The 24,042-nt window shown below is 35.6% G+C and overlaps 3 protein-coding genes across 3 annotated transcripts; 2 read left to right on the top strand and 1 right to left on the bottom strand.

Annotated features, from left to right (window-relative positions):
• Nucleotides 1-459: 459 nt before the first annotated feature.
• On the bottom strand, nucleotides 460-20,463 carry LOC138321854 (collagen alpha-1(XII) chain-like). Its single transcript, XM_069265853.1, has 9 exons — nucleotides 19,912-20,463; nucleotides 19,002-19,287; nucleotides 18,205-18,539; nucleotides 17,589-17,711; nucleotides 17,210-17,321; nucleotides 4,570-4,688; nucleotides 2,294-2,390; nucleotides 1,504-1,723; nucleotides 460-570 (listed from the first exon to the last, which is right to left on the bottom strand). The coding sequence occupies exons 1-9, from the start codon at nucleotides 20,152-20,154 to the stop codon at nucleotides 522-524; spliced, it is 1,584 nt and encodes a 527-aa protein (XP_069121954.1). The 5' UTR covers nucleotides 20,155-20,463; the 3' UTR covers nucleotides 460-521.
• Nucleotides 5,939-8,854, top strand: LOC138322539 (perlucin-like). The gene is made up of 5 exons (XM_069266555.1): nucleotides 5,939-6,037; nucleotides 6,451-6,536; nucleotides 6,981-7,074; nucleotides 8,153-8,372; nucleotides 8,777-8,854. The coding sequence occupies exons 1-5, from the start codon at nucleotides 5,986-5,988 to the stop codon at nucleotides 8,796-8,798; spliced, it is 474 nt and encodes a 157-aa protein (XP_069122656.1). The 5' UTR covers nucleotides 5,939-5,985; the 3' UTR covers nucleotides 8,799-8,854.
• Nucleotides 9,008-13,077, top strand: LOC138322538 (perlucin-like protein). The gene is made up of 5 exons (XM_069266554.1): nucleotides 9,008-9,597; nucleotides 10,156-10,242; nucleotides 11,178-11,274; nucleotides 11,977-12,196; nucleotides 12,972-13,077. The coding sequence occupies exons 1-5, from the start codon at nucleotides 9,541-9,543 to the stop codon at nucleotides 13,003-13,005; spliced, it is 495 nt and encodes a 164-aa protein (XP_069122655.1). The 5' UTR covers nucleotides 9,008-9,540; the 3' UTR covers nucleotides 13,006-13,077.
• Nucleotides 20,464-24,042: the final 3,579 nt, after the last annotated feature.

The raw sequence follows: 24,042 nt of genomic DNA, 5'->3' as shown, positions 1-24,042 counted from the left end.
GATATTGTTTGATTATTACTTGCTGGAAAGTAGATGACATCTCTGTAATATGTCCCCATGGTGACTCCCATCTTTCACAGAGATTTATTTTATTGTGAACGTTTTAAAGCGCAGTCAAATTTAAGCGCAAGTGCAAAAAATAGAAAAAATAAAAACAAATAAATTGTTAAACTTTAAATTATTATATAAGAACAATTCGGTGGTTTAAAACCGAAACTAGCGTTTTACAAATTTTAGCGCTGAAACGATATAGTTACTTTACGTTGTGTTACGTGTCGCACTCGGACATAGCATAATGACTTTCGGGTGACAAATCGTCATTTCATCCCATCAAGGGGGCATTAATTGTATAATATGATTCCCAATTGGCTCTTGGTGTCGTTGAAGATGCATTTCAATTTTCTTGTTTCTTAATTGTTGTATGTAACTTATTAAAACACACATAAAATAAAACGCCAATTAATGGTCCTAATGATGTTTTTTTATTCTCTTTTTTCGTTTCGACAGTGTTACAAAAAAAATCACCCAAATATAATCCAACTAGGGTTTGCCGTTGGAGTGGTTGACATTCTGGAAAAAAAGATCATTATGAAATACGTGGGTTTTCAGAATTGTTCGAGACCACTTAAAGTTCACGACAATAACATCTTTTTCATACTCGTAAACGCATTGACGTGGAGAATATGTATGACTTTGACTTTAAACATATTTTATGGTCTTAATAAATACAATGGGATTTGGAGAATATGTATACATTGGTAATGTTCATCGGGAATGGAAAGCGTTAGGAAGCAATAGGAAATATTAATAAAGTATACATTTGATAACAATTTACATTTACCTTCACTTAAAGATGCTCCACCGCTGAAAAATGGCATTTTTTCACTATTAAAAACATGAGCAGACGATTTAGTATATTTCTTCAGTTACAAAAGTTACTTACTTTACTCCATTACCACCATTGAAAAGTTGAAGCTTCTAATTTTGCTTCAAGTTAAAAATATGAAAAATAATTAATTACATCCCCAAAAAAAATCCGTGTCACTATATCATATATGGAATAAAGTACTGATTGCGCATGCACAAAAGGCAAAATAAATTATTTTATATTAATTTTTGTGTTAATTAGACACATATATACACGAGTAAACACCAATTATTGATCAAATGATAATATCATTTATGCTATGTCGGCGGTGGAGCATCTTTAATGAAAGAGCTGTTTAACAAGTTGAAAAGTGATATTTTTATAAAACTGTTATGGAGTATCGTATTGCCGGCTATTTTTGCTAGGTTGAATTCTTCGCGATTATCTTAGGTCATTGCTATATCGGGAAAAAATTCGATCCGCGAAATATTGAGACATGGATGAATCATAGATGTCCTTAATACAAGATCGCGAAAAAATTATAACTGCTAAAATTAAAGTGCATCGTTTTTTGTTCAAACCGCGAGAATTTGGACCTGCGAAAATCACCGGTTATACATAATAGATGCCATTACCGTCGCTGACAGACGAAATTTCTTGGTACATTACAGTGGTAGTCGCCCCATTGAAACTTGAATGGACCCCAGAGCACTAGGCAATCCTCACCAGCACGGCTGGACGGTTCGGCCGGACCCCAGTCGGTGTAGTTGACCGGCTGACCAATGACTGACCACTGCCACTCGTTTTCTACCTCAAGATCATTACCGCCGATCCAGTAAGCATAGGCCGGGTAATCTGACGAGGGAGATGGATGCCATTTTTACATTATTCAATTTTATATGTAAGGCATTAATTTTCATTCTTTAGAAGTTTGCGTTATACAGTAGTTGAGACAGTGTGTCGATAGTCCGCTAAACCTGCCAATATTATTAGGTGGTTTTTTTTTTTTTTTTTTTTTTTAACTTTTTTTCCCTTATAAGCTTTCTTTAGTATTTTTGTCTTTTTCTTTGCCTAATAAATATAATAAATATAAGCCAAAAACCTAATTAAAAAGCCAAATAATATAGGTATATTTCGCGGACTAGTGTGTCGCATACCAAACCGAAATCGATTTAATAAAGTCTAACTATTACTTGGTTAGTAAGTACATCTAAGTGACATGGTGCGATACGTACTAGTTACGGTTGGCCTTAATTATCATTTAATGCATTCTCCGTTACTATATTACGCACTTGATGTAAGGGTCTATCTTATGGTAAGACAAAACTCCATAGCATTGCACAACTTCCGATTTATATTGAGCGCATGAATGCAAGGAATGATTTCGCATATTGCCCTTCTATTAAGATGATATATTCAACCTACCTTTCGCATGTTTCCGATTGAGATATGACTTAAGAAACATCTGTTCTTCGGCTGTGTGGACTGTTACCATGGTTCCATGGATAATTTTACAAGCTTCCTAAGAAATGTGTTATATGTATTACAAACACCTAATTTGTATAAGACTATTTTTGCTAAATATTCTATATTTCATACTAGTCGTTTCGTTCACTATAGGAAACAACCAAACAAAGAAAAAATAGACCTTCGAAATAGCTTCTGTGTATAGAAGATTGAGCCCAGGATAGAATTGTTACCCTGCCACTGATTGGACGGTTAAAGGCCCACTACCTTTCCGGAGCAAAATTTAAAGAATTCTTAAAAATTATAATAACAAAAGAAAATATATATAAATAGCCTAAGATGAGGTAACAACACCAAACATATGCAAGAAATCCTGCGTAATATATGATAACTGTGAAGATACATTTCGCTGTTTTACCGTCTGACGCAGTGATAATGAACTTCCGGGCGGTATTAAGGACGACGCCGGGAAACTGCGTTATGAAAATTAACATGTTATCTATTTTAATTGATTTGTTCAGAAGATGGTGATAAGTGTAGTATTAACGGTAAGTTAATAACTTATGAGACTCTATGCAAAATTAGAGGTCCAATTTTTAAAATAGCCGTTTCAGAAAGGTTGTGGGTCTTTAATTAAAATTAATTTCAAAAGTAAAAATGTTTTCTGACTGGTACTTATTCCTAGATAATAATGATATGAACTTGGAAATTCCGATTTAAATCTAAATTTAAAATATCAGTTTTGATAAGGAATATGTAAAAACATTAGAATTTCAGAACTTTAAAAATGCTCCACCGCTGACAAATGTTGTTTTTTCTCTATAAAAACAGTAGCATATGATTTAGTATTTTTCTTCAGTTACAAAAGTTACTTACTTTACACAATTACAACCATTGAAAAGTTTGAGCTTCAAATTTTGTGTTAAGTTAAAAACATTAAAAATAACTAATTGCATCCCGAAAAAAATCCGTGGCACTATATCTTATATGGAATGAAGTACTGATTGCGCATGCACAAAAGACGAAATAAAGTATTTTGTATTATTTCTTGTGTTAATTAGACATATATATACATGATTTAACACCAATTATTGTTCAAAAATGAATATCATTTATGCTCTGTCGGCGGTGGAGCAACTTTAATGCAAAATGCGCCGTATTTCAAAATGGCTACCGTGGTTAAAGTTTAATGAGTTGAAGGACCCAATCTTTCTTTCAAACTCATGTTTATATGAGAACCTAGACTTTATTATATGACACAATAGCTAATTAATATTCTGCTGTTTTCATAATACATTACAAAACTTTAACAAAATTTAACACCGTGGTCTATGTAAAATTATTTATTTTGTTGATCTCTTTATGCGTTTGTATTTGTTCTTTTTATCACGATACTATAAGGATAAAAGCAACAAAAATACCATACTCCTTTAACAGTGAAGCTATCACAACACACAGCGCTTCGTAAACTGGGGAGGTTAAAATCTAACCACTTGAGTTGATGTTTGGGTTTAGGATTTTAAACCAAACCACTCTAATCACAATGTTGTGTTGAGATATTTGATAGACTCCTCATAACGCTAACTAAGTGTTTTGCGAAGGTATAGTGATTCAATTAAGTTTAAATTTCACTTTAATTATTTGATAATTTCTTAACTAAAGCTATGCTTCAAAAATATATGATAAACAATAATGCTAAATATTGAAATGGTCATTTAATGAAACAAAATAAAATATTACTCATTTACCAAAATGGTCCTACTTTGACAATAGGAAAAAATAGTATGTAAATGGATGAGTTTAACTAAACACTTTCGTCTCTTTCCATTTTAGTACGATTGTGGAGTGAAACGTCAGAATAAAAGATAAATATGATTAGTAATGCGATTGTGGAGTGAAGCGTCAGAATATAAGATAAATATAATTAGTAACACGATTGTGGAGTGAAGCGTCAGAATATAAGATAAATATAATTAGTAACACGATTGTGGAGTGAAGCGTCAGAATATAAGATAAATATAATTAGTAACACGATTGTGGAGTGAAGCGTCAGAATATAAGATAAATATAATTAGCGTCAGAATATAAGATAAATATAATTAGTAACACGATTGTGGAGTGAAGCGTCAGAATATAAGATAAATATAATTAGTAACACGATTGTGGAGTGAAGCGTCAGAATATAAGATGAATATAATTAGTAGCTGTTGTATAATAATAGAGTTTAAACTCACCTCAGCATCCGGCCATGATAACACAGTGTGTGAAAACATATAGCAAGAGTCCTTAAAATTCACCCATCCATGGCTACAGTTTCCTTGTGAAGTAGCGACTGTAGTTTTAGCACCTAGACCTGAAAACATTTCTTGTGAGTTATGACACATGGAGGTTAAATTTTGACATCCTCGATAATCGTGGGTTATTGTCACTGACGTTGTATCCACTCATAGACTATCGCATAGTAAAAGTGAAGGCGTACAGAGTATCATAATTCGATGTTTTATGTAGAGTGTAAATTTCCGGATTATACATGTTTTGATTAAGAAGGTAGATGTCATAAAATTTACTTAAGAATACTCGGGAATAAGGATTCGAAAAGGGTCGGATTTGACAAGCTATACTGTACATCAAATAACCAAACTTCCTGTTGTCGCAGACATAGCCTTCAGTTTTGCTCTATGATATAGTCTAGAGGTGGACTGAATTACAGTGATGGTGAACTTGTAATATCGGAATGATTTATGGTGATGTACAAAATTATAAACATATGAGCATACATGTTATTGAATAAAATATATAAGTGTGTTGCACACAGAAGAATACAAAATTCAAATACTGATAGAAAACGAACGGTGTAAATCCAATGGTGCTTACTTTTAAGATATTCAGTAAATAAAATTTCATAAAAGTATCCTTTTTGAAGGAAATGTTAACTACATGCATCGCAAAATTTATTCCATTATACCACAAAATACATACACGTGTAAACCTGAATTAAGGCGAGCAATATGGTGGTCCCTGCCAACATGTTGAACAACGATAAAGATTGTACCGAAGGTAAGAACTTGTTATCTCTACGTATCTCACAATTGTCGACTCACCATTTCGGATAGAAAATTCGGATCATTCCAGATTGGAATACTTTACATATAACTTTGGGATGTCAAATGCTTAAATCATGATGAATGTATCCAACAGTTCATATATTAAGCTTTAACTGCATATTAAAAAGAAAATCTGACATGTGATCAAATTTCAGATGTTTATGTGTTAATGCTGCATTGGAATGCCACAACAATTCTAAAATAAAAAATGTATATAAATGAAGATACACTGGATTTGATTTAAGAATTTTAAAATACCTGATAAAAAAATCACAGAAACATTAAAATCGTAATCGTAAAATGTATTCATGATAAAAAAATGTGACAACCACAAGACAACTATAGAAGACCGGCTATTCTCCTTAAAACACTTCAAATGGTTCTCTCCTTGTCAAATATAATAAATATTTCTTTATTATTATTTCGGAGCTACAATTACTTAAAATACACTGAAATAAGCATTGCGTTTCCCCTTTTCGGACCTCTTTTTTGGAATGAAGCGTTATCTGATCTATAGGTTGGCCAGAATAGGAACACTTGTAGAAGATGGACGCCCGCATATTAATAATATTTTTGATTGCAGCATGGGTCAAAGAAGGTACTGCATATTCGATAATACGTGATTTCTTCTCTTTGTGAGAATCTAAACTATATGCGATGGTGGCAAGAATCCTTGCATTAGAAATGTGTTGTCATGCTTTCAGGCTTTAATTGTATTTGAAGGTATTTTCTTTCCGATGTAAACATTACTTCATATTGATAATCTTCTGCTACTTAATGAATAAATTCTTACGAATGGATCATCGATAGCAATTTTGACTCGATTAAAAGTTTGAAGTGTTTTAGGTACATTTTCATGCATGACGTAGAAAATGTTTGCTGTTTTTATGATTTTTACATATACCTATTTTACACACATATATATATATTTGACCTGTAATTGGTTATAATAAAACATCTAAAACATCTCAATTATCATACTGTTCAAGTATTGATATATTTCCTTTTAAGGCCATGCATGCAGAAATGGATGGGTTGCGAATGAAGACACCTGCTACTATTTCTCTCATGGAGAGTCCACGTGGGGTGAAGCTTCGGTTTGTGGTTCTTATCGCAAAAAGATAGCGACTATTTTTTTAACATTTGATTTATCACCATTGTGTACTATGATCCCTTAGTAAACTACACTTTTAAACATTTTTACGTTAAATGATTACTGCTCTTTATATGAAGTCGGTACAAACGCGTCAATATTGACTTTAAATGAAGTCGACGCGTCAATGTCGACTTTAGATGAAGTCGGCGCGTCAATGTCGACTTTAAATGAAGTCGGTGCGTCAATGTTAACTTTATTTTTTTAAGTGAAGGACTCTCTACTTACCATGAAAGCGAAAAAAATGGACATACTTTACCGGAATGACCCAAATAAATGCATTATCCAGAAAGATTGATAACTCGGGATTTGTTTTATGGGATAACGAGCCATATTCAGAAGCCCTCGTTTTCAATAAGAACTAGATGTATATTATTCTACCTTACAGGCGACATGTTTGGCACTGCAATCACATCTGGCGATGGTTACGTCGAGCGAAGAGCATACATTTCTAATCAACCATTTAAAGCAACTAAATGACGGTACAGTATCCTTATATTATAAATGATCAAATCACCACTGTATATAGATTGTAATACTGCAAACCAACTAAGTTTCGCGGCGACTAAATTTCGCGTTTTTCTGCCGCACGGCTTATACCATCGTCGGGCTTATATACGACGATCTAATTTTGCGATCTTTATTCTTGTGATTACACTTAGCTTGCGTTTGATACAATTTCAATGCGGTTTATTTTCGCGATTTCCTGTCGCCGCGGTATACGCAAAATAAAGCGAACGCGAAATATTCTTATCGCTGCGAAATACACGACAATATATCGCACGCGGAAATAAATTAGTTTACAGTACCCAATGATGATGTTTTGATTCACCCATAATTGGAAGCCAATGGAACAATTACGTATCAGTCGATGGTCATTATTGTGGTTCAATATTCAAGTGTACTAAACGCGAATTCACGGATAGTTCGAAGTGCCATCATGGCCGATTGATCCGAGTTAACGAGGGTTTAGCTACATTTTTCAATGTGAAAATATTTTTTCGTTCAGATACGATTAGTACTACCGAAATAATGTCTCAGTTACCATGGATAATAATATGTTTTCATGTCAAATCGGAATATATATTTTTCGATAAATAACAGACTACCTATGCATACATCATCGGTACTCGAGGGGTTACTATCGCTATCGCTATAGCCATCCCCGGACTCTATCATAGAAAAACTGACGGTTTTGTCTGCGGCAACGGATGACCAGTTAATTTTAGCCTTTGATGTACATCAAACGGATCGAATAACGGTATATTGTATATTTTCTGGTTTCTACCTGTGATTGGTCAGTTCTTTTCCTGAACTGCCTTCAATTTTGCCATGAAATAGTCAAGGGGTGGATACAGCGACAGTGAAAGTAACTCATGGGGTATCAGAGGTGTGTTGCATAATGATGTCTATATAAAATCTAGCTTCACACCAAACAAGGAACAAAGTCATTTAAAAAGATATGGTATTATGATAGTAATAGTCGTAATCAGCATTCGCTGCATATGTTATGCAATATACTATAGAAAAACACAGCTGATGAACACTTATTTTGCGCAGATCACGATCACACACGCTATTGGATTGATGGAACCGATTTGGAAGTAGAAAATATTTGGAGGTGGGCTCTTACTGGGGATAAACTGACCTACATCAACTGGGCTGATGGCGAGCCAAACAACGCGCAGAGTGGTGACTGCATGAATCTGTACCAAGATGGCGGATTTAAAATGGCAGACGACAGCTGTGAAAAGCATCTATACTATATCTGCCAAGAAAAGTAAGATGTATTAAATCTATGAACCTTTTACTTTATTTTAAGCTGAAAGCAAAAATAAAATTATAAACACTTTTAGAAATACTATCGAATACTAGACTGAATCGTTTAATGATTAACGAATATTCTCACAATATCAGTAAAATGGAATAAAACACTTTTTTATATGAAAAAAATATAATCCATAGGGATTTGATTATCCACTTTAATTATATTACATGTAAAGTACGTTTATCCATTTTTAAAAAAATGACAATTTAACATCATAATAACACTACAGTGGTTATAATGTCTTTGTTTCATAGTATGTGACGTAAGTAAATATTCTTGTATCACAAAAAAATATATTAAATATTTATTATATCAATATCTTTAAATTAACTATTATGTTGTCTTTTTCTCAACAGTGCGGGACTGGTGATTGGCTGATGATCTTCTTTTGCGAATCTTTTGCTTTTGCGAATAAATATGATTGTTTACAATTTTACCAAAAGTTTCCTTTTGTAATTTTATGTAGTTCAGGGAAGACTTTCTACTGATATTAATCGTATAATAAGTTTTGTGCTAATATCAACCGCACATAATAATTGCTAGGAAATAGAATTTATATTAATAAATATATGTAACAATATTTACATTTTCCCTTTACTCCGCCTAATTGAAACTACAACAACATACTTTCTCAATGGAATCAAATGAAAAGAAAGTTTATGAACCATTACATCAAAAACAATCGCATAATACTAGTATTATAATTGGGTAAAGTAGAATTTGGATTACAGGAACTAATGAACACACATAAACATCGACACTCTCCTTATCTACTGTACCGCATTCGAATTGTAACCAACCTTCACGTGTTTAAACATAGGTTATCAGTACCGTATTTTCAAATTTGGAACTTTTATTAATAAGATAAATGACCAGACATAACGTTACATCTTTCCAATAAATGAGATTTGGAATAATGATGTATAAACCACAAATATATATTTTTGACTGATTTAGAAGCTTTAATATCAATGAATTTTAATTTTTTGTATCTTTCGGAAAGCGTCTGGCCTAATACCTATATTTGTGTAACAAGACTAACACAAATAGACCATTCCGTGACGTCAACAAGAACTCGCTATCTCGGGTTATATCATTGTCTTGTCAGGTAGGTCACACAATGGATTTTAGGAATTGTCTTTTCTTGGCAACGTTCGCGGTATTTCTACCAGCATGTGAGTATGTTACTAGGACAATTAAAAAAACACTCATATAACTTTTTTACAATTTACTTCACAAATCTAATACTAACTGATGTTACTATTCTTGCATCATCCTCTATATTCCAGGGGTTACTTTCAGTGCCCTGTCGCTATATATACCCATGTACTATCTTATAGTAAAACTGATGGCAGTTTAGGGGAAAACAAAACTTACAATTACATGCCTGCAGCTATTTCCCTTTGAAGGTTCAGAAGAGATCCCAAATACAAAGCCACACAGTCAACATCAGTATACCGCTTTTCGAATCTGTTTCTGTAGATCAAAGGACCAAACTACGTCCTCATTTGATGTCAAACACAAGTTTGCTATGGCATTATGCAGAGGTTTATACAACGGCAGAAATAGTAACCCCTGCATTATCGAGGAAGTTGTTTCATCAGCAGAGAAAAAAGTTTAAACAAATTACATACTGTATATAAAGTAAAAGAAATGACATCATTAAAGATTTACAAAAACTGAATTCTTTGTCATTCGGGATCTATTTTAAAGCATTAAACATAATTTTGCAAGTTTTGCATCATGCAGAAACGGCTGGGCGACATTTGAGGAAAACTGCTATTTATTTTCACATGGAAGATCAACATGGGGGGAGGCATATGTAAGTACCACTCATTGTTGTTTCATTACCATGGTTACGTACTATGCGAATACATTTCGCGAAACTAAATCGCCATGAAAAAGTACGAGACATATAAGTAAGGTATAATCTTATGACTTCCAATCGCGAAAAGAAATATCCGCCAAAATGTTGGTAGGCACGAAAAAGTGATATCAAGTCACCGCGAAAATCAGTTGTTTTACAGTACATAACTGAGTTAATATCACGTGACCAACATCAGAGATGCCCGTATCCAGAGCGGAACATCCCGAGTCGTATCACGTGCGTAACCAACATCGGCAATACTCGTACAGATCAGAATAGATAGGAGTAGTTCGGAGACTTCCGAGCTATTTTCAATTTTAAATTCAACATTTAAATATAATTATTTAATAACTTTGCGAATACGAAATTTACAAACGTCGGTAAATGTAGAAAGTTCAAAACTTAGAGTGGCGAAGAAAAATATGTAGAACACTATTAATGTTTTTTTCTATGACAAAAACACAGCAAGTCATAGACTATACAACTTTAATGATATTAAAATACAATTTATAAAAATCTACCTCTGTTACTAATATATCAGTTCTCTAAAGAAAGTATTGATGTTTTATAATCATTATACCACCCTCAATACTCCATGGGTTCCGATCATATACGATCTCTACACCCCTGGATTATCTCAAAGTTAAACTGGAGGCAACAAAACAGAACAGGTAATTTAGGCCTTTGAGGTACATCAGCAGAGCCGTGTGTGAGGCTTCGCTTTCTCTGTAGTCTTCAAAGAAAATTCTTGCAGACCTTTATTTGGATCAGATTTGTTTCCCTGAGCTGCCTTCAGTTTTACTATAAGATAGTCCAGGGGTGTAGAGATAAGTGATAGGAACCCCTGGAGTATCGATGATGTCATGATGCATGCTTTGTACGTGTTTCAGGCCACTTGTTTAGCCCTCCATTCTGATTTGGCTGTGATCACCTCGGACGACGAGCAAAATTTCCTGATCTCCGAGCTCTACCACATCCACAGACATGGTAAGTATGTACTACGATTCGGCGGATATACCAGAATTGTTTTTTTTTCTGTTTAGCTTTGTCACCCCTATAACATGAGATGATAGGTAATGGACATTTGTACCAAGGAACCACATTGATATTATCACTTTCCCACTGCAAAGGTTAAAGAGTTGACTTATACTATTCAACATATTCTCACTTTTGTCAATGTTTGTGAAGATATGCGGTTGTTTTTATCAAGAAAATGACTTAAACTTTGCAGATGCATATAAATACTTTACATTCGACAAGGATGTTTTATAAAAGAGGAATAAATTATAGACATAGATGTTTGGATATATCACGAGGCCCACTGACATCCGTTAAAATTGGCGGCATTTCTCCCATTCCTATCTAGATCACATTAAAACATTTGCGAACTGCCTATCCTTATTTATTTACCTTTATTATACAACATATGAAACGGTCTATCTTATTTCTTGTTAAATATTATTTTAATACATTTTGTTTATACACTATTTTTAAGAGAGGTTCTAGTATACACCTGTGAAATGACCTTGAAATATGTAATAATTTATTGTAGCGGTTCTGGATCAGATCGATCTACAGTGACTAATTTGAATATCGGGCTAGTGTCTGGAGGTCCTGAGTTCGAACTATGTTCTGGTATTATGTTCTCCTTTCTCTTTACATTAATTATGTACTATTTCTATCATCTATATGCAAGTCACGTCCGTTATTGGATCGATGGGACAGACTTGGAGGTAGAAAACGTTTGGAAGTGGGCTAAAACCGGCCAGACGTTATCGTACGTAAACTGGGCGAGCGGTGAGCCCAACAACGCTGAAGGCGGGAACTGTATGAACCTTTATGGAACTGGCGGATTCAAAATGGCGGACGATGATTGTGACATCAAACTGTTCTACATCTGTCAATCAACGTAAGTCTCAGTACAATACAATGTTCATAATAAAGATAAGTTAAATATCCTCACATATTCGTATATCACATATATCATACTGTATATCACTTTACATTCGCGGTGTCAATATTTCGCGGTCTCCTATAAAAGACATATTTGGGGACTAACTTTCGCGGTTTACTGATCCCATAGAATCTCTACAATAATATTGTCTTTAGGCATGTTAATGGTTTTCTGAATATTTCACCTGAATTTAGAATTCGCGGATTTTCAACATGAATATAATAAAGATAACTCACTCGCAAAAATTAACCGCTATACAATATTTCTCTTGCAAATATTTTGTTGAGAGATATGAATTACTAAAATTACAGAACATATTCAGCAAATTACTGTAAAGCAACTGGCTTTCACGTGCGGTTTATATTTGATCTCGAAATTCGCGAAAATTTATCACCGCGGATTAATATCTTCCACAATTCTAATGAATTTAATTTTAAATCCACGAAACTTTAATCTTCGCGAAGATGCGTTGAAATGGAAATCGCGAAATTTTCTCACCGCGGAAGAAAGTTGGTTTGCAGTATGTAATTCGTATCTAGTAAGTTGATATTCAGCATGATGCTAAAATGCTTTAATCTTTTCAATATCTTCATTCAATAGTGTATGTACAAGGGTATTGCATCATTCTATACTATATATCGACACTTAATGCATGCATTGAGTAATTTATGTAATACACAAATATACAAGCTCAATAATGCTAAGTGATGATTCGTCGTTGCATTTTCAGAAGCGTTGAAAATGCCGGTACCATAATTGGCTAGGGATAACCTCCAGTTAAATATCTGATTTTGTGTTAACATCTTCTGAAATAAAGTTCCACTGACGAGTAACAATTGTGTGTTATGTATACAGTAATTTCTTAAACACATTTTATAAATGAAATATTTATAATTATTCCCCCTTGATATTGTTAGATATACGTTCAACAATTTAATTTTCATAATTTTTCTCCTACCGTAACATATTTTTTTCCGATGATTTTATTTTTCTGATCTTGGTGCGAGCAGAAACATTTGTTATCGACTACCACAGACATTACCTTTTTCTAAAGGCTAAATATCACAATTTGTTTTAATGATACAAACATGACCACCTAACTTCCATAAACTACTATATATTATAAATCATTATTTCATATGCGAGTGTAATATACTGGCTGGTCTTAGCAGTACACTCATGTCGGCCGAGGCTGTATTTTTAACTCATTCAAATTTCAAATTTATAATTAAACCTAGATTAATTAAACACTAAAACAACAAGAGGCCGAATGGGCCTTAACTGTCATTTGACTTTTAATACAATACAACATATAGTAGAACTCTTTGTCCTTAACCTGTTCCTTATTAACATGTCGTTTAAAAGGTTAAGCCAGTTTGACCTTTGTGACCTTGGATGGAGGTCAAAATCGTTCAATTGAACAAACTTCATCCCAAAACGCTACAGGACAAATATCAGGTCCCTTGGTAAGCCACTTACCAAAAAAATAGACGTTTTGACCTCTATTCACTGAATGAAGGTCGAGGTCATTAATTTGACCACACTTGGTAGTCCTTCATCCAAGCATGCTACAAGCATGTGCGTACTCTTGAGCCTATCAGTTATTGGGAAGAAGTCGTTTCAATGAGAAGTTGACGCGCAGCGAACGCCGACGAACATATTGCATATAGGTCATCCTAACCATGCGGGTCAAATGACCTAAATATAATGCATTAGAAATTTGATCTGAGGAAGAAAATATATATAGCATGGTTACGGGTTTAAACGTTAACACATTGTGTATTTAGTGTAATGACGTGATATTATCATGTAAATACAAATGATGGCAAGTCAATTGCGAAATGTGCATGCATATATTAATATTAATTATTTTAACATATAAAACATTGATCAAAATAAACTTCATTTTATTATTCAAACACATTCTTATATCATATAACATTTCCCTTGCGAATATATAATGGTACAAGAGCTCCGTCATACGCATGCTATTGAAGAAGTGAATGATACTGAGGTGGAAAATCCTTCAGATTTGAAATGTACATCTATAATATGAGAGCCAAATAGTGCTACTTAGAGTTTTAAAGTCATGTGGGACATCACACTGAAACCATTGTATAACAAGAGGCCCATGGGCCTTAACGGTCATCTGACTCATGGCACAAAACAACAAAGTCACAGTATAAAGTATTGGTTAACGATTAATATAAACAATACAAGGAACTCCTTAGTTGAATATGTAAGTTTATGAAATAGGTAAATGTCATTTGTTGAACAAACTTGGTAGCCCTTCATCCATATATTGTTGTAACCCATTCAAGGATTAATATGAGGAGGAGTAAGATTTTAAAGCCAAATTTCAGCAAAGCTCCCATTTTGGACCTCCACCGTACTATCCCCATGGGCCTTAGCTCGGTCCTTTATAAAATATTATTGTCCTCGCCTGAAGTTCCCCCTTCTGAATCAATTAAAAACCCTTATAGACCAATTTTCATTGAGATCGGAGACTGAAACCTGAAAACAGGAAGTGGGCCAGTGGCCATCTTGGAATACCAAAATCTTTACGAAAATGTTTTTATGTTGTTCGGCATCAATTAAAACTCCTATAGACCAATTTTCATTGAGATCGGAGACTGAAACCTTAAAACAGGAAGTGGGCCAGCGGCCATCTTGGAATACCAAAAATCTATACGAAAATGTTTGCATGTTGTTCGGCATCAATTAAAACCCCTATAGACAAATTTTTCATTGAGATCGGAGACCGAAACCTGAAAACAGGAAGTGGGCCAGCTAAAATTAAGAAAATTTGCCCTTTTGGGGCCCCACCCCTCAGCCCCTAGGGGTCAGACCAGACTCATTTATGTAAGATATGATTGTCCTTCCCCAATGATGTTTCACACCAAATATGAATGAAATCCATCCAAGGATAAAGGAGGAGTAGGATTTTAAAGCTAAAATTAAGAAAATTTGCCCTTTTTGGGCCCCACCCCTCAGCCCCTAGGGGTTGGACCAAGCTCATTTATATAAAATATGATTGCCCTTCCCTAATGATGTTTCACACCAAATATGGATGAAATCCATCCAAGGATGAAAGAGGAGTAGGATTTAAAAGCTTAAATAAAGAAAATTTGCCATTTTGGGGCCCCGCCCCTCTGCCCCTAGGGGTCGGACCTATTTCATTTATATAAAATATGATTGTCCTTCCCCAATGATGTTTCACACCAAATATGGATGTAATTCACTCAAGGGTTTAGGAGGAGTAGACTTTTGTATAAATAGTTTTACGCACGACGCATGGCGGACGGCGGACGGCGCACGACGACGGACGAAACACGATGACAATAGGTCATCCTGACCTTCGGTCAGATGACCTTAAAATGTAAACAGTTACATCAACGATGATTTAGATTCACTTGGGCGTTAACATAGGCAGGTTCAACAAAATCATAAACTTGTTTATTTACGTATTTCGATAAAATTAGTCTATACACTTACATCTCACATGATCTAGATGTAACAGCTGTCGGTTAAATAAGAATAGAGAAGTTATTGATTCACGCTTCAGTGATGATTTTTACTTTTGTTGTCTTGTCATTCGCTTTCTGTCGCAGCGTGTTATCGATAGATAGATAATCTGTATTTGATAACCATATTCACAAGATAACAACAACAAAAACAACAAGGAACGAGTATACATAAGGTGAGCTATTTATATTTATATTTACAATGTTGATTTTGTAGAAAGTTTAAATTGCGCATACTACATTGTTGTTCATATTGTAAATCATTTCTTGTTTTTCACTTATAATATTTCATGAATTTTTAAATACATTTTAGGTGTAGGTTTTATCATTTCTTGCGTATTTTTTGTCCTTTAAAGTAACAGTAAGTTTACTCTCAGATGATATTGTCTGTAATACATACCTGAGATCAATACACTATTAAATGCTTTGTAGTTATCAATGATATAGAAGAGGTCTCAATATAACGCGATCTACTTTCGTGTAAGATGAATCCTGCTGTAATTCTGAAACTATCACGACGGAAACCTTGTTGAAACTTTAACAGAAACGACTATGTATGGTTTGGGCCTTTTTTGGTCCCCAAATCCATCAAATTTTCAAACCTGTTATTTTTTGTATTTTAAATATTACTACGTCCCCGATTCAACTATAATTACTGTTTTCTAATTTTGAGACTGTAGTTGCCACGGTTACCATCCAAAATATGCATATATTATGAAAATGTGGAAATTTTGGCCAGTTTTTGTCTATGAAACTATAGAGCGCATTCTTAAACAAGCGTAATATTGACTGAGAATATGTATGCACTTCCAATAATATAAAGTTTGTTATCTGCAAAATTAGAAAACTATCATTTCATTTAAATTAGGGATGTACTTAACAAAATAACCGTTTTGAAAATTTGACGGATTTGGGGTCAAAAAAGGGTTCAAACCATACATAGTCCTTTCGCTTTCTGTTGCTGTACTTGTTGGTTCGTCTTACTCGAGTTGTATGTGGCTTAACTAGATGGGTCTCCATATATCTATTTCAGCGAGTCATTGGTAAAATGACTACTGTACAGAAAACTATAACTAGCCATTGACCAACAATTACATTATGCATGACGCTGTATTAGTTACTAGTAGTATATTTTTATATTACTAATATTATCTGCTGTAAAGTAAAGGGGAGGCTGATCAATAGAAAGAAGCGGATGGTCTTTTTACAGAGAAGGTCTTTTTACAGATATAGTCTTTTTACAGAGATGGTCTTTTTACAGAGATGGTCTTTTACAGAGATGGTCGCTAAGGCAGGATTCACTATACATATATTTCACTGAATTTTATTTTGATAAAGAAAAAACATGCTCAAAATGTCGACATATTTCACACCCTGCCATCCTGTTCTTCTTTTCCATTGTATATAGCTTAGTTCACTCGTGTTAGAGACAGCATGTTCTTACCTTTACATGAAACACTCTGGAGTTCAGTCTTTAGACTGTCGAGATCAGAAAAACTGTTGACGATATATGAGTGGGTGCAGCTAGGAGCACTGGCAATGCCATCTAATTCAGTCTGAAAACATATTAAAATTATTAATATTGACCGAGAGAACAATAATCCAAGTAGTCAGGGATCGAACTTGGAACCTCTAGATTACTATTCTGACGCTCAACCGATCGAGCTAAAGAAAAGTATTTTGCGTCTTGTATAGACCAGCGTTACATAGGTTACATAAAGATAAAAAAAGCCCGCCTTGGTGATACATTAGATCACAAAATGATAATGAATTCATTTAAATGATCGCGATTGTCGTAGCAACAGTACATAGAAAATATCTACCTTGTTGACATTTTGTGTGACTCCGAGTGTGAAGATAGTAATTCCGCTCATTCTGGCGTTTTTGGCAGCAGTTAGTGTGTTACTAGTATTCTCAGATCGGCCGTCAGTGATCAGAACCATGACCTGTCCGGAAGGAAAAGGGTGCATGCATACTGTTTTTATCACATAATCAACTCGATATCCATTGACTTTGGCCATGTAATATTTTTGCATGTGTCACTAGAGTAATATAACATGGAGCGTTATTCATTGGCTGTGGATTCATTGTGAAATGTATTGCAAAGCCTGATATTACTATACAATACCATAACAGTAAGACATGCAAAATACATACTTAATTAACTTTTACCATTTGCTAAATTATATAGCTTCTAAATCAGCAATATGGATGTATTTCGTAGTGGTGGGGCATGCTGGTCAAAAAAGAAAGACACCACAATGATAGGAGAGACAATGCCAATCGAAAGTCTTGTAGGTCAAGTTTTGTCACAGAGAAATTCCTTGTTGGAGTGGTGTGAGACACGCATCTTTTATGTAAGCAAATTTTAGAAATAATATGTAGGTTGGAATTTTTCAACTCTGTTCAATCAGCAGAAACGTAATATATAAACTTTACCTTGGCGGCTCCGTTCCTTGCGCCATTAAGGGTTGAGAAGACTTCATTGACAGCTTTGTCGATAGCGGCAGCAGTTTTGGTGCCGCCTGGGCTGTACTGGATACCATCGACTGCCTTCTTCACAGCATCCTTAGTATTGAACTGGTTGAGCAGGAAAGAGACTGATATGGCTGTGCTGTACCTCACCACACCCACACGAACGTTCTGGGGTCCGATATCAAACTGGTCGACAACATCAGCGACGAACTGCTTTGTGATGTCGAAGTCTGTAGGAGAAAGACTTGCGGAGCTATCCAGGACGAATACTAGGTCGATAGCGTTGGTACTACGACATCCTGTCAAGAAATCGGTCGTGTTTAGTTTGAATCATATTGTTTTATGAATAACAAGGTGAAAATGAAAATTGAAAACTATTACCTATTACTAATATATTATTTATATTGAAAAGTTATATTTTTGCAATATAGTTTTATTATCTACAATTTTAAAACCAAAATTTAAAAACTTGGGACTACTATATTATACATAAGTATTTATACATTAGTTATATTGAAATGTAATAATGTTTTAATATGGTTTTATGATTTACAATTTGAAAACCAAAATTTAGAAACTTGGATTACCATATATATTATTCATATTAAAGTAAATGTGTTTGCAATTTGTTTCCCTATTGACATTTACGTTAATGACTGAGTTAAATATTGATGATGTCAATAAAGGATCAATGACGTCAAATCAGAAATAGTTAATGTCAAGATTTAAGGGTGGCCGGACAGGCTGTTTGTTTCACTCACCGCCCTGTAACTCGTTTACTGCCTTATAGTATTTATTGGCCTCGAGGTTTGTGTGCTTGGTGGTGTTAATCCAGAATGAGCTTTGTTCCTCTACTGAGCTTGGAAAGGTACCGGCTCCCACCTTGAGCAGTGTGTATAGAGCCGCAGCCATACCGGAGTATAGAGGTTTGCGCAAGTCTTCCCATCTTGCGGTTGACCAATCAATTGCCAATGTGTTTCTAAGAAGTGCCCTAGCTGTGTTCAAAAACCCAGAGTTTTGCGTCTCGAGGAACTGGTCCCGGTCGATCTATGTAGAAAAATATAGTTTCAAGTTTAAATGAACATTTTATGGTAGTAACTACATTTCTCATTTTAACATGAGAATCTAGCGTATACGTAAAAATCATGAGAAAAATATGGATATTGCATTGTTCGCTTGAGGGACAAAAATGTTTAAAACTCATAACTAATTATGAAAGGAGTACATACTTATTTTTTTGTTACAAAATTTGAATACATATACCTGTATTCTGTAAAAATCTGTCTTGGATATGACTGTGAGAATAAATTGGTCTGTGTTCTTCCAGGAAATTGAAAATACAATATGCAATATACTCTGATTTTCATGTAGCAACTTGTGTAGATTTAATGATGGAAGTGCAATATGAATAGATATTTGCATGGAGAGTAAATCACACAAGTTTCATACAGCAAAGTATTGTTAAAATTACCTAGTAAGCAATGCCGATCAAAGGCGACTACAATTAAAGTCCGAAAAAGAACGGACATGATGAAAATGGACAAAAGAAAAACGGTTCAAACCTTAGCGAGAACATATGGGTTATCTGCAATATTTATTTCATCCCGTATCAATACTATTGTAAGGTTCGTACTGTACAATGCACCAAAAGTATTCAAAATTATGACTTACTTGCCAGATTCCTCCATAGTACCCCGCTCTGTATGTATCGTTAGCTGTTCCATCCTTGGACTCAACATACGCCAACCTGCGGAGATATAACTTGTCGCTAGGGAATATACAGGATTGATGAATGAGGTTGATGACAGCCTCCACTACGGCAGACCCACTGGCTTCAGGAACGCGTGTCTGATCCTGAATCTGCCCACTACACACGTACACCAAGCCCAAAACCAAGAGTATTCTTGAAATCATTATGTCCAGTTTTTTAAATAAAAAAAAATAAAAGTTTTGCTCAACCTATTCTGCCTTGTAGTTGAGATGTATTTTCAATTTCCATCCACGCTCTCCGGTTTCTAAGTGAGAGACAGATGATAAGCACCTAATTCTCCTTTTATATACCTCCCATTCAGATAAGTCACGACATTAACATTCAACACTTAAAATCCACGGTAAGGTATCATTTAAGTGTATTCTGTCATTCAGAACAGATTTTGATCTCTATGCGCCTCTATCTTACACAAACAACTTCACTTACAACACAGCAAAATGTCCCACGATAGCAAAGCAGGAAGTTACGTCCAGAACACCTCAGCGCTGGAAATATTTCGAAAGCATTACTTATGATGACTATTTGTTCTGTGATAGACCGTAAGCCGGTATCTATGAAGTTTGAGCACGCATGACCAAACCCCCCACCGCGGGTGGCGTCACTCCGCAGAAGGAACCCTATTGGTGCTGGATAATCTTTATTTTGACAAATTCATAAGATAACAAAAACAAGAAAAATGGTACACCTTCAGGTTAACAATTGTATAAATAGTTCAAATACGCAAACTCTTTCATATTGTAGATCATTTCTTGTTTTTCACTTTTAATATTTCATGTTTTTTTAAGTTATTGAGATAAGTCTCAAAAGTGTCCATTTTGTGGGAGAATGGATTGACCGAGGTGCGAAGCACCGAGGTCAACCCATTCTCCCACACTTCGCACCTTGGTCAATCCACATAATGGACACTTTTGAGGCTTCTCTCTAACTTAAAAAAACGTAACACAATCTGACAAGTGTTTTATTGTTTTTTATACCTTTTGTGTGCAATCATGCATGTATTTGTACCCTCGGTATGATTTCATCCGCTTATTTGTCTCTGGTCACTAAGTGTCCATTAAGCGACTAAAACTATCCATTAAGTTGTAACTTATTGGACAGTTCAGTCCACTTAATGGGCAGTTAATGATCATCACAGTACTCTCATTCAGATATTGGACTAATTATACACAAGGGAAGATATCACAACTATATTTTGAATACATTTTAGGTATCCATTTTGCGATAAGTTGGATCTTTTTCTTGACAATTTTAGTCCGTTAGAGTAACATTAAGGTTATTCCCAGAGATGATATAGCTTGTAAAACAAACCTGAGATCCATACACTATTTTTAAAATGTTTTGTGGATATCAAGGAACGCTACGTGCCATGGAAATCGCTAAGTGCAATGTTGTTGAAACTTTGACGGAATGAATCCGAGCTGTGAAGCTGCCAAGCAGCCACAACCTCGACGGAAGCATGTTGAAACTTTGACGGGAATTTCGCTTTTTGTTCGAGGGGTTATAATCTACTTGTTGGTTCGTCTTACTTGAGTTGTATGTGGCCTTAATAGACTATGCAATATTGCCTCCATGGGTCCTCATATATTGTTCAGCGAATCAAAGGCAAAACGACTGTTGTGCAGAAAACAGTATGTAACCATTCTTTGTCTAACAATCACATTGATTATACATAGGACTGCAACCGTTACTAGTAATGTATTTTCCATCACGAATATTATATCCTGTAAACTAAGGAAGCAATCTGGTATGCCTGGTTTGCCAGCCTTCTTATACTTTGACCAAGCACAGGTAAGGACTCTCTTGTCTTGTGTTGTTTCTCCCTCAACTGGGCACTGTAAAGATCGGTGTGGTCCACCAGGAAGTTGCCGAAGCACACCCTGTGCCTACTCGCGCAATTAGACAGGGAGGTACAAAACTATCTCTGTCTCTGTCCAGTTAGTTTGTGCAGCACAAGACTCCAAATGAGAATTATATATATTCTAGCCATGAGCCACTGCCATCGTATGTCGCTAGTCTAATGCTAAACGATGGCAATTCCAATAGTTAACATTCCATGCTGTGTCCGATCCGCTTAATCAGATCTCAGATCTCCTTGCAGTGACAACCCCATTGGTGTTGATATCTGGAAGGACCGTGTCTAGACTGTAGTCCAGTTTCACAATTAGCAATGCGAGCCTCTATATCTTCTAATGTCTTGTTGATGTCATCAATATCCTTGAAAAGCCTGCTCTAAGGTATCTATATTACCACTGCCCTGGTACCAACTCCTTACACGACTGCCAGTGTCCTACTCCGAGACATCTTACCACTGTCTTGGTAACTACTCCAATGCGCATTACCGCTATCACGGTGACAACTCCTGAAACAACTGCCAGTGTCCTAGTCCGAGACATCTTACCACTGTCCTGGTGCCAACTCCTGGCACGATGGCCAATAGTCCGCTAAACCTGCATATATTATTAGGCTTTTAAATTTCCGCCTAAATAATAGTCCTACTCTGAGGTACCTTACCGCTGTCTTGGTGACATCTCCCCTGGCATGACTATCAGACCAGTGTCCTACTCCATGGAACCTTACCACTGTCTTAGTGACATTGTACCTGCTGCCCCTATTGCATGATCGTAAAAGGCGACTAAAGTTAGGATCTGATCTTTTCTCTTATTCCTAACTGACTTTATCTTTCTTTATGCCCCTTGGCACCGCCTCACTTTTGGCCTTGAGTTGAGCGTTTGCTCCTGTGGGGAAGGCTTTGGGTCTGTCCCCTGGCCGAGACACACCAAAGCCAATAAAAGTGGTAATTTCTGCACCTGCTTAGCGCTCAGCATACAGGGAGTGGGACGACTGGTTCGCCCGTTATCGGTATACTGTGACCGGATGGGGTGTGTTGCTTGGTGTCTTTGGCGGCATGCTTCAGTGATATAGAACTATAAAAAGGGCAACAGTTATACGTTCCATTATACAAAAGACACAACATGAATATACCGCAGTCTTCCAAAACACGCACCTCGCACAACATACACTACGTACGCAACACACCGCATACATGGGAGGCCGTCCTTACATGACTATAGCTGTTAATAGGACGTTAATTAATCAAACAAACCCCTGGCGCGACTATCAGGATCCTACTCCATGCATCCTCTATACTCCAGGGGTTCCGATCACTTACGATCTCTACAACCCCTGGACTATCTCATAGTGAAATTGAAGGCAGCTCAGCTGAAAATATTTGACCAATCACAGACCAGCAAAGATTTCCTTTGAAGACTACAGAGAGAGCGACTCCCAACTTCAAAGCCACATAGTCAACCACAGTGTACCGTTATACGGCTCTTTTGATGTACATCAAAGGACTAAATTACCTGTTCTGTTCTGTTGCCTCCAGTTTTACGATGAGATAGTCCAGGGGTGTAGAGATCGTAAGTGATCGGAACCCCTGGAGTATCGAGGATGTACTCCATGGCACCTTACCACATGTCAACTCTTCTCGATACTACGACCCTTCTCTTTTCTCAACACGTGTTTGGGACCGGTTACGGCGGTGTTCCAGCCCACAAACTCGTTGATTGCCGGGGCTTTTTTATATTCTTGTTCGAGCCTAGGACTCCAGTCCACAATTGCTAACTTCTGTGTGATTATTGAAGTACAGCTGTACAAAGATCCATGTTTCCTGAAAGTGGTGTACAGCTCTGTTCAATATTCTACACAAAATAGCCTACACGGGCCAATTAAATAACAGTACTTTCTACGTCATCACAATATTGTAAGGTCTTATGTACATGTTACCATTTTGGTATATCAATCCATTTCTATAGTTTATTAATTGTTCTAGTAACAAATATTCAACAAAAATACCAAACGTGATCCAAGGGAGGTAACTCGAACGTGATATTTGGTCGAAATTACGTATTTGCCTATTTTTTCTTTGATTTAATACATAACTATCATTTATAACATATAAGTCTGTTCATATAAATCGTCAATAAAGATTAGATACGAAACTAAAGATCCGAATTAAAACCAGCTTTAAT

This window comes from Argopecten irradians, chromosome 4 (genome assembly GCF_041381155.1).
Source record: "Argopecten irradians isolate NY chromosome 4, Ai_NY, whole genome shotgun sequence".
Taxonomy (NCBI): Eukaryota; Metazoa; Mollusca; class Bivalvia; order Pectinida; family Pectinidae; genus Argopecten; species Argopecten irradians.
The sequence above is the reverse complement of the archived record's forward strand: the minus strand, read 5'-3'. Positions and strand labels throughout refer to the sequence as shown.

Excerpts from the sequence above, each read along its gene's own strand:
- LOC138322539 (XM_069266555.1), top strand. The coding sequence starts at position 5,986 with ATGGACGCCCGCATATTAATAATATTTTTGATTGCAGCATGGGTCAAA. Across the intron at positions 6,537-6,980 it reads CCACGTGGGGTGAAGCTTCG|GCGACATGTTTGGCACTGCA; the intron begins GTTTGTGGTTCT and ends TCTACCTTACAG. Across the intron at positions 7,075-8,152 it reads TTTAAAGCAACTAAATGACG|ATCACGATCACACACGCTAT; the intron begins GTACAGTATCCT and ends TATTTTGCGCAG.
- LOC138321854 (XM_069265853.1), bottom strand. The coding sequence starts at position 20,154 with ATGATTTCAAGAATACTCTTGGTTTTGGGCTTGGTGTACGTGTGTAGT. Across the intron at positions 19,288-19,911 it reads ACTATGGAGGAATCTGGCAA|ATCGACCGGGACCAGTTCCT; the intron begins GTAAGTCATAAT and ends TTTTCTACATAG. Across the intron at positions 1,724-2,293 it reads CAATCGGAAACATGCGAAAG|ATTACCCGGCCTATGCTTAC; the intron begins GTAGGTTGAATA and ends CTCCCTCGTCAG.
- LOC138322538 (XM_069266554.1), top strand. The coding sequence starts at position 9,541 with ATGGATTTTAGGAATTGTCTTTTCTTGGCAACGTTCGCGGTATTTCTA. Across the intron at positions 11,275-11,976 it reads CTACCACATCCACAGACATG|ATGCAAGTCACGTCCGTTAT; the intron begins GTAAGTATGTAC and ends TCTATCATCTAT. Across the intron at positions 12,197-12,971 it reads TTCTACATCTGTCAATCAAC|AAGCGTTGAAAATGCCGGTA; the intron begins GTAAGTCTCAGT and ends TTGCATTTTCAG.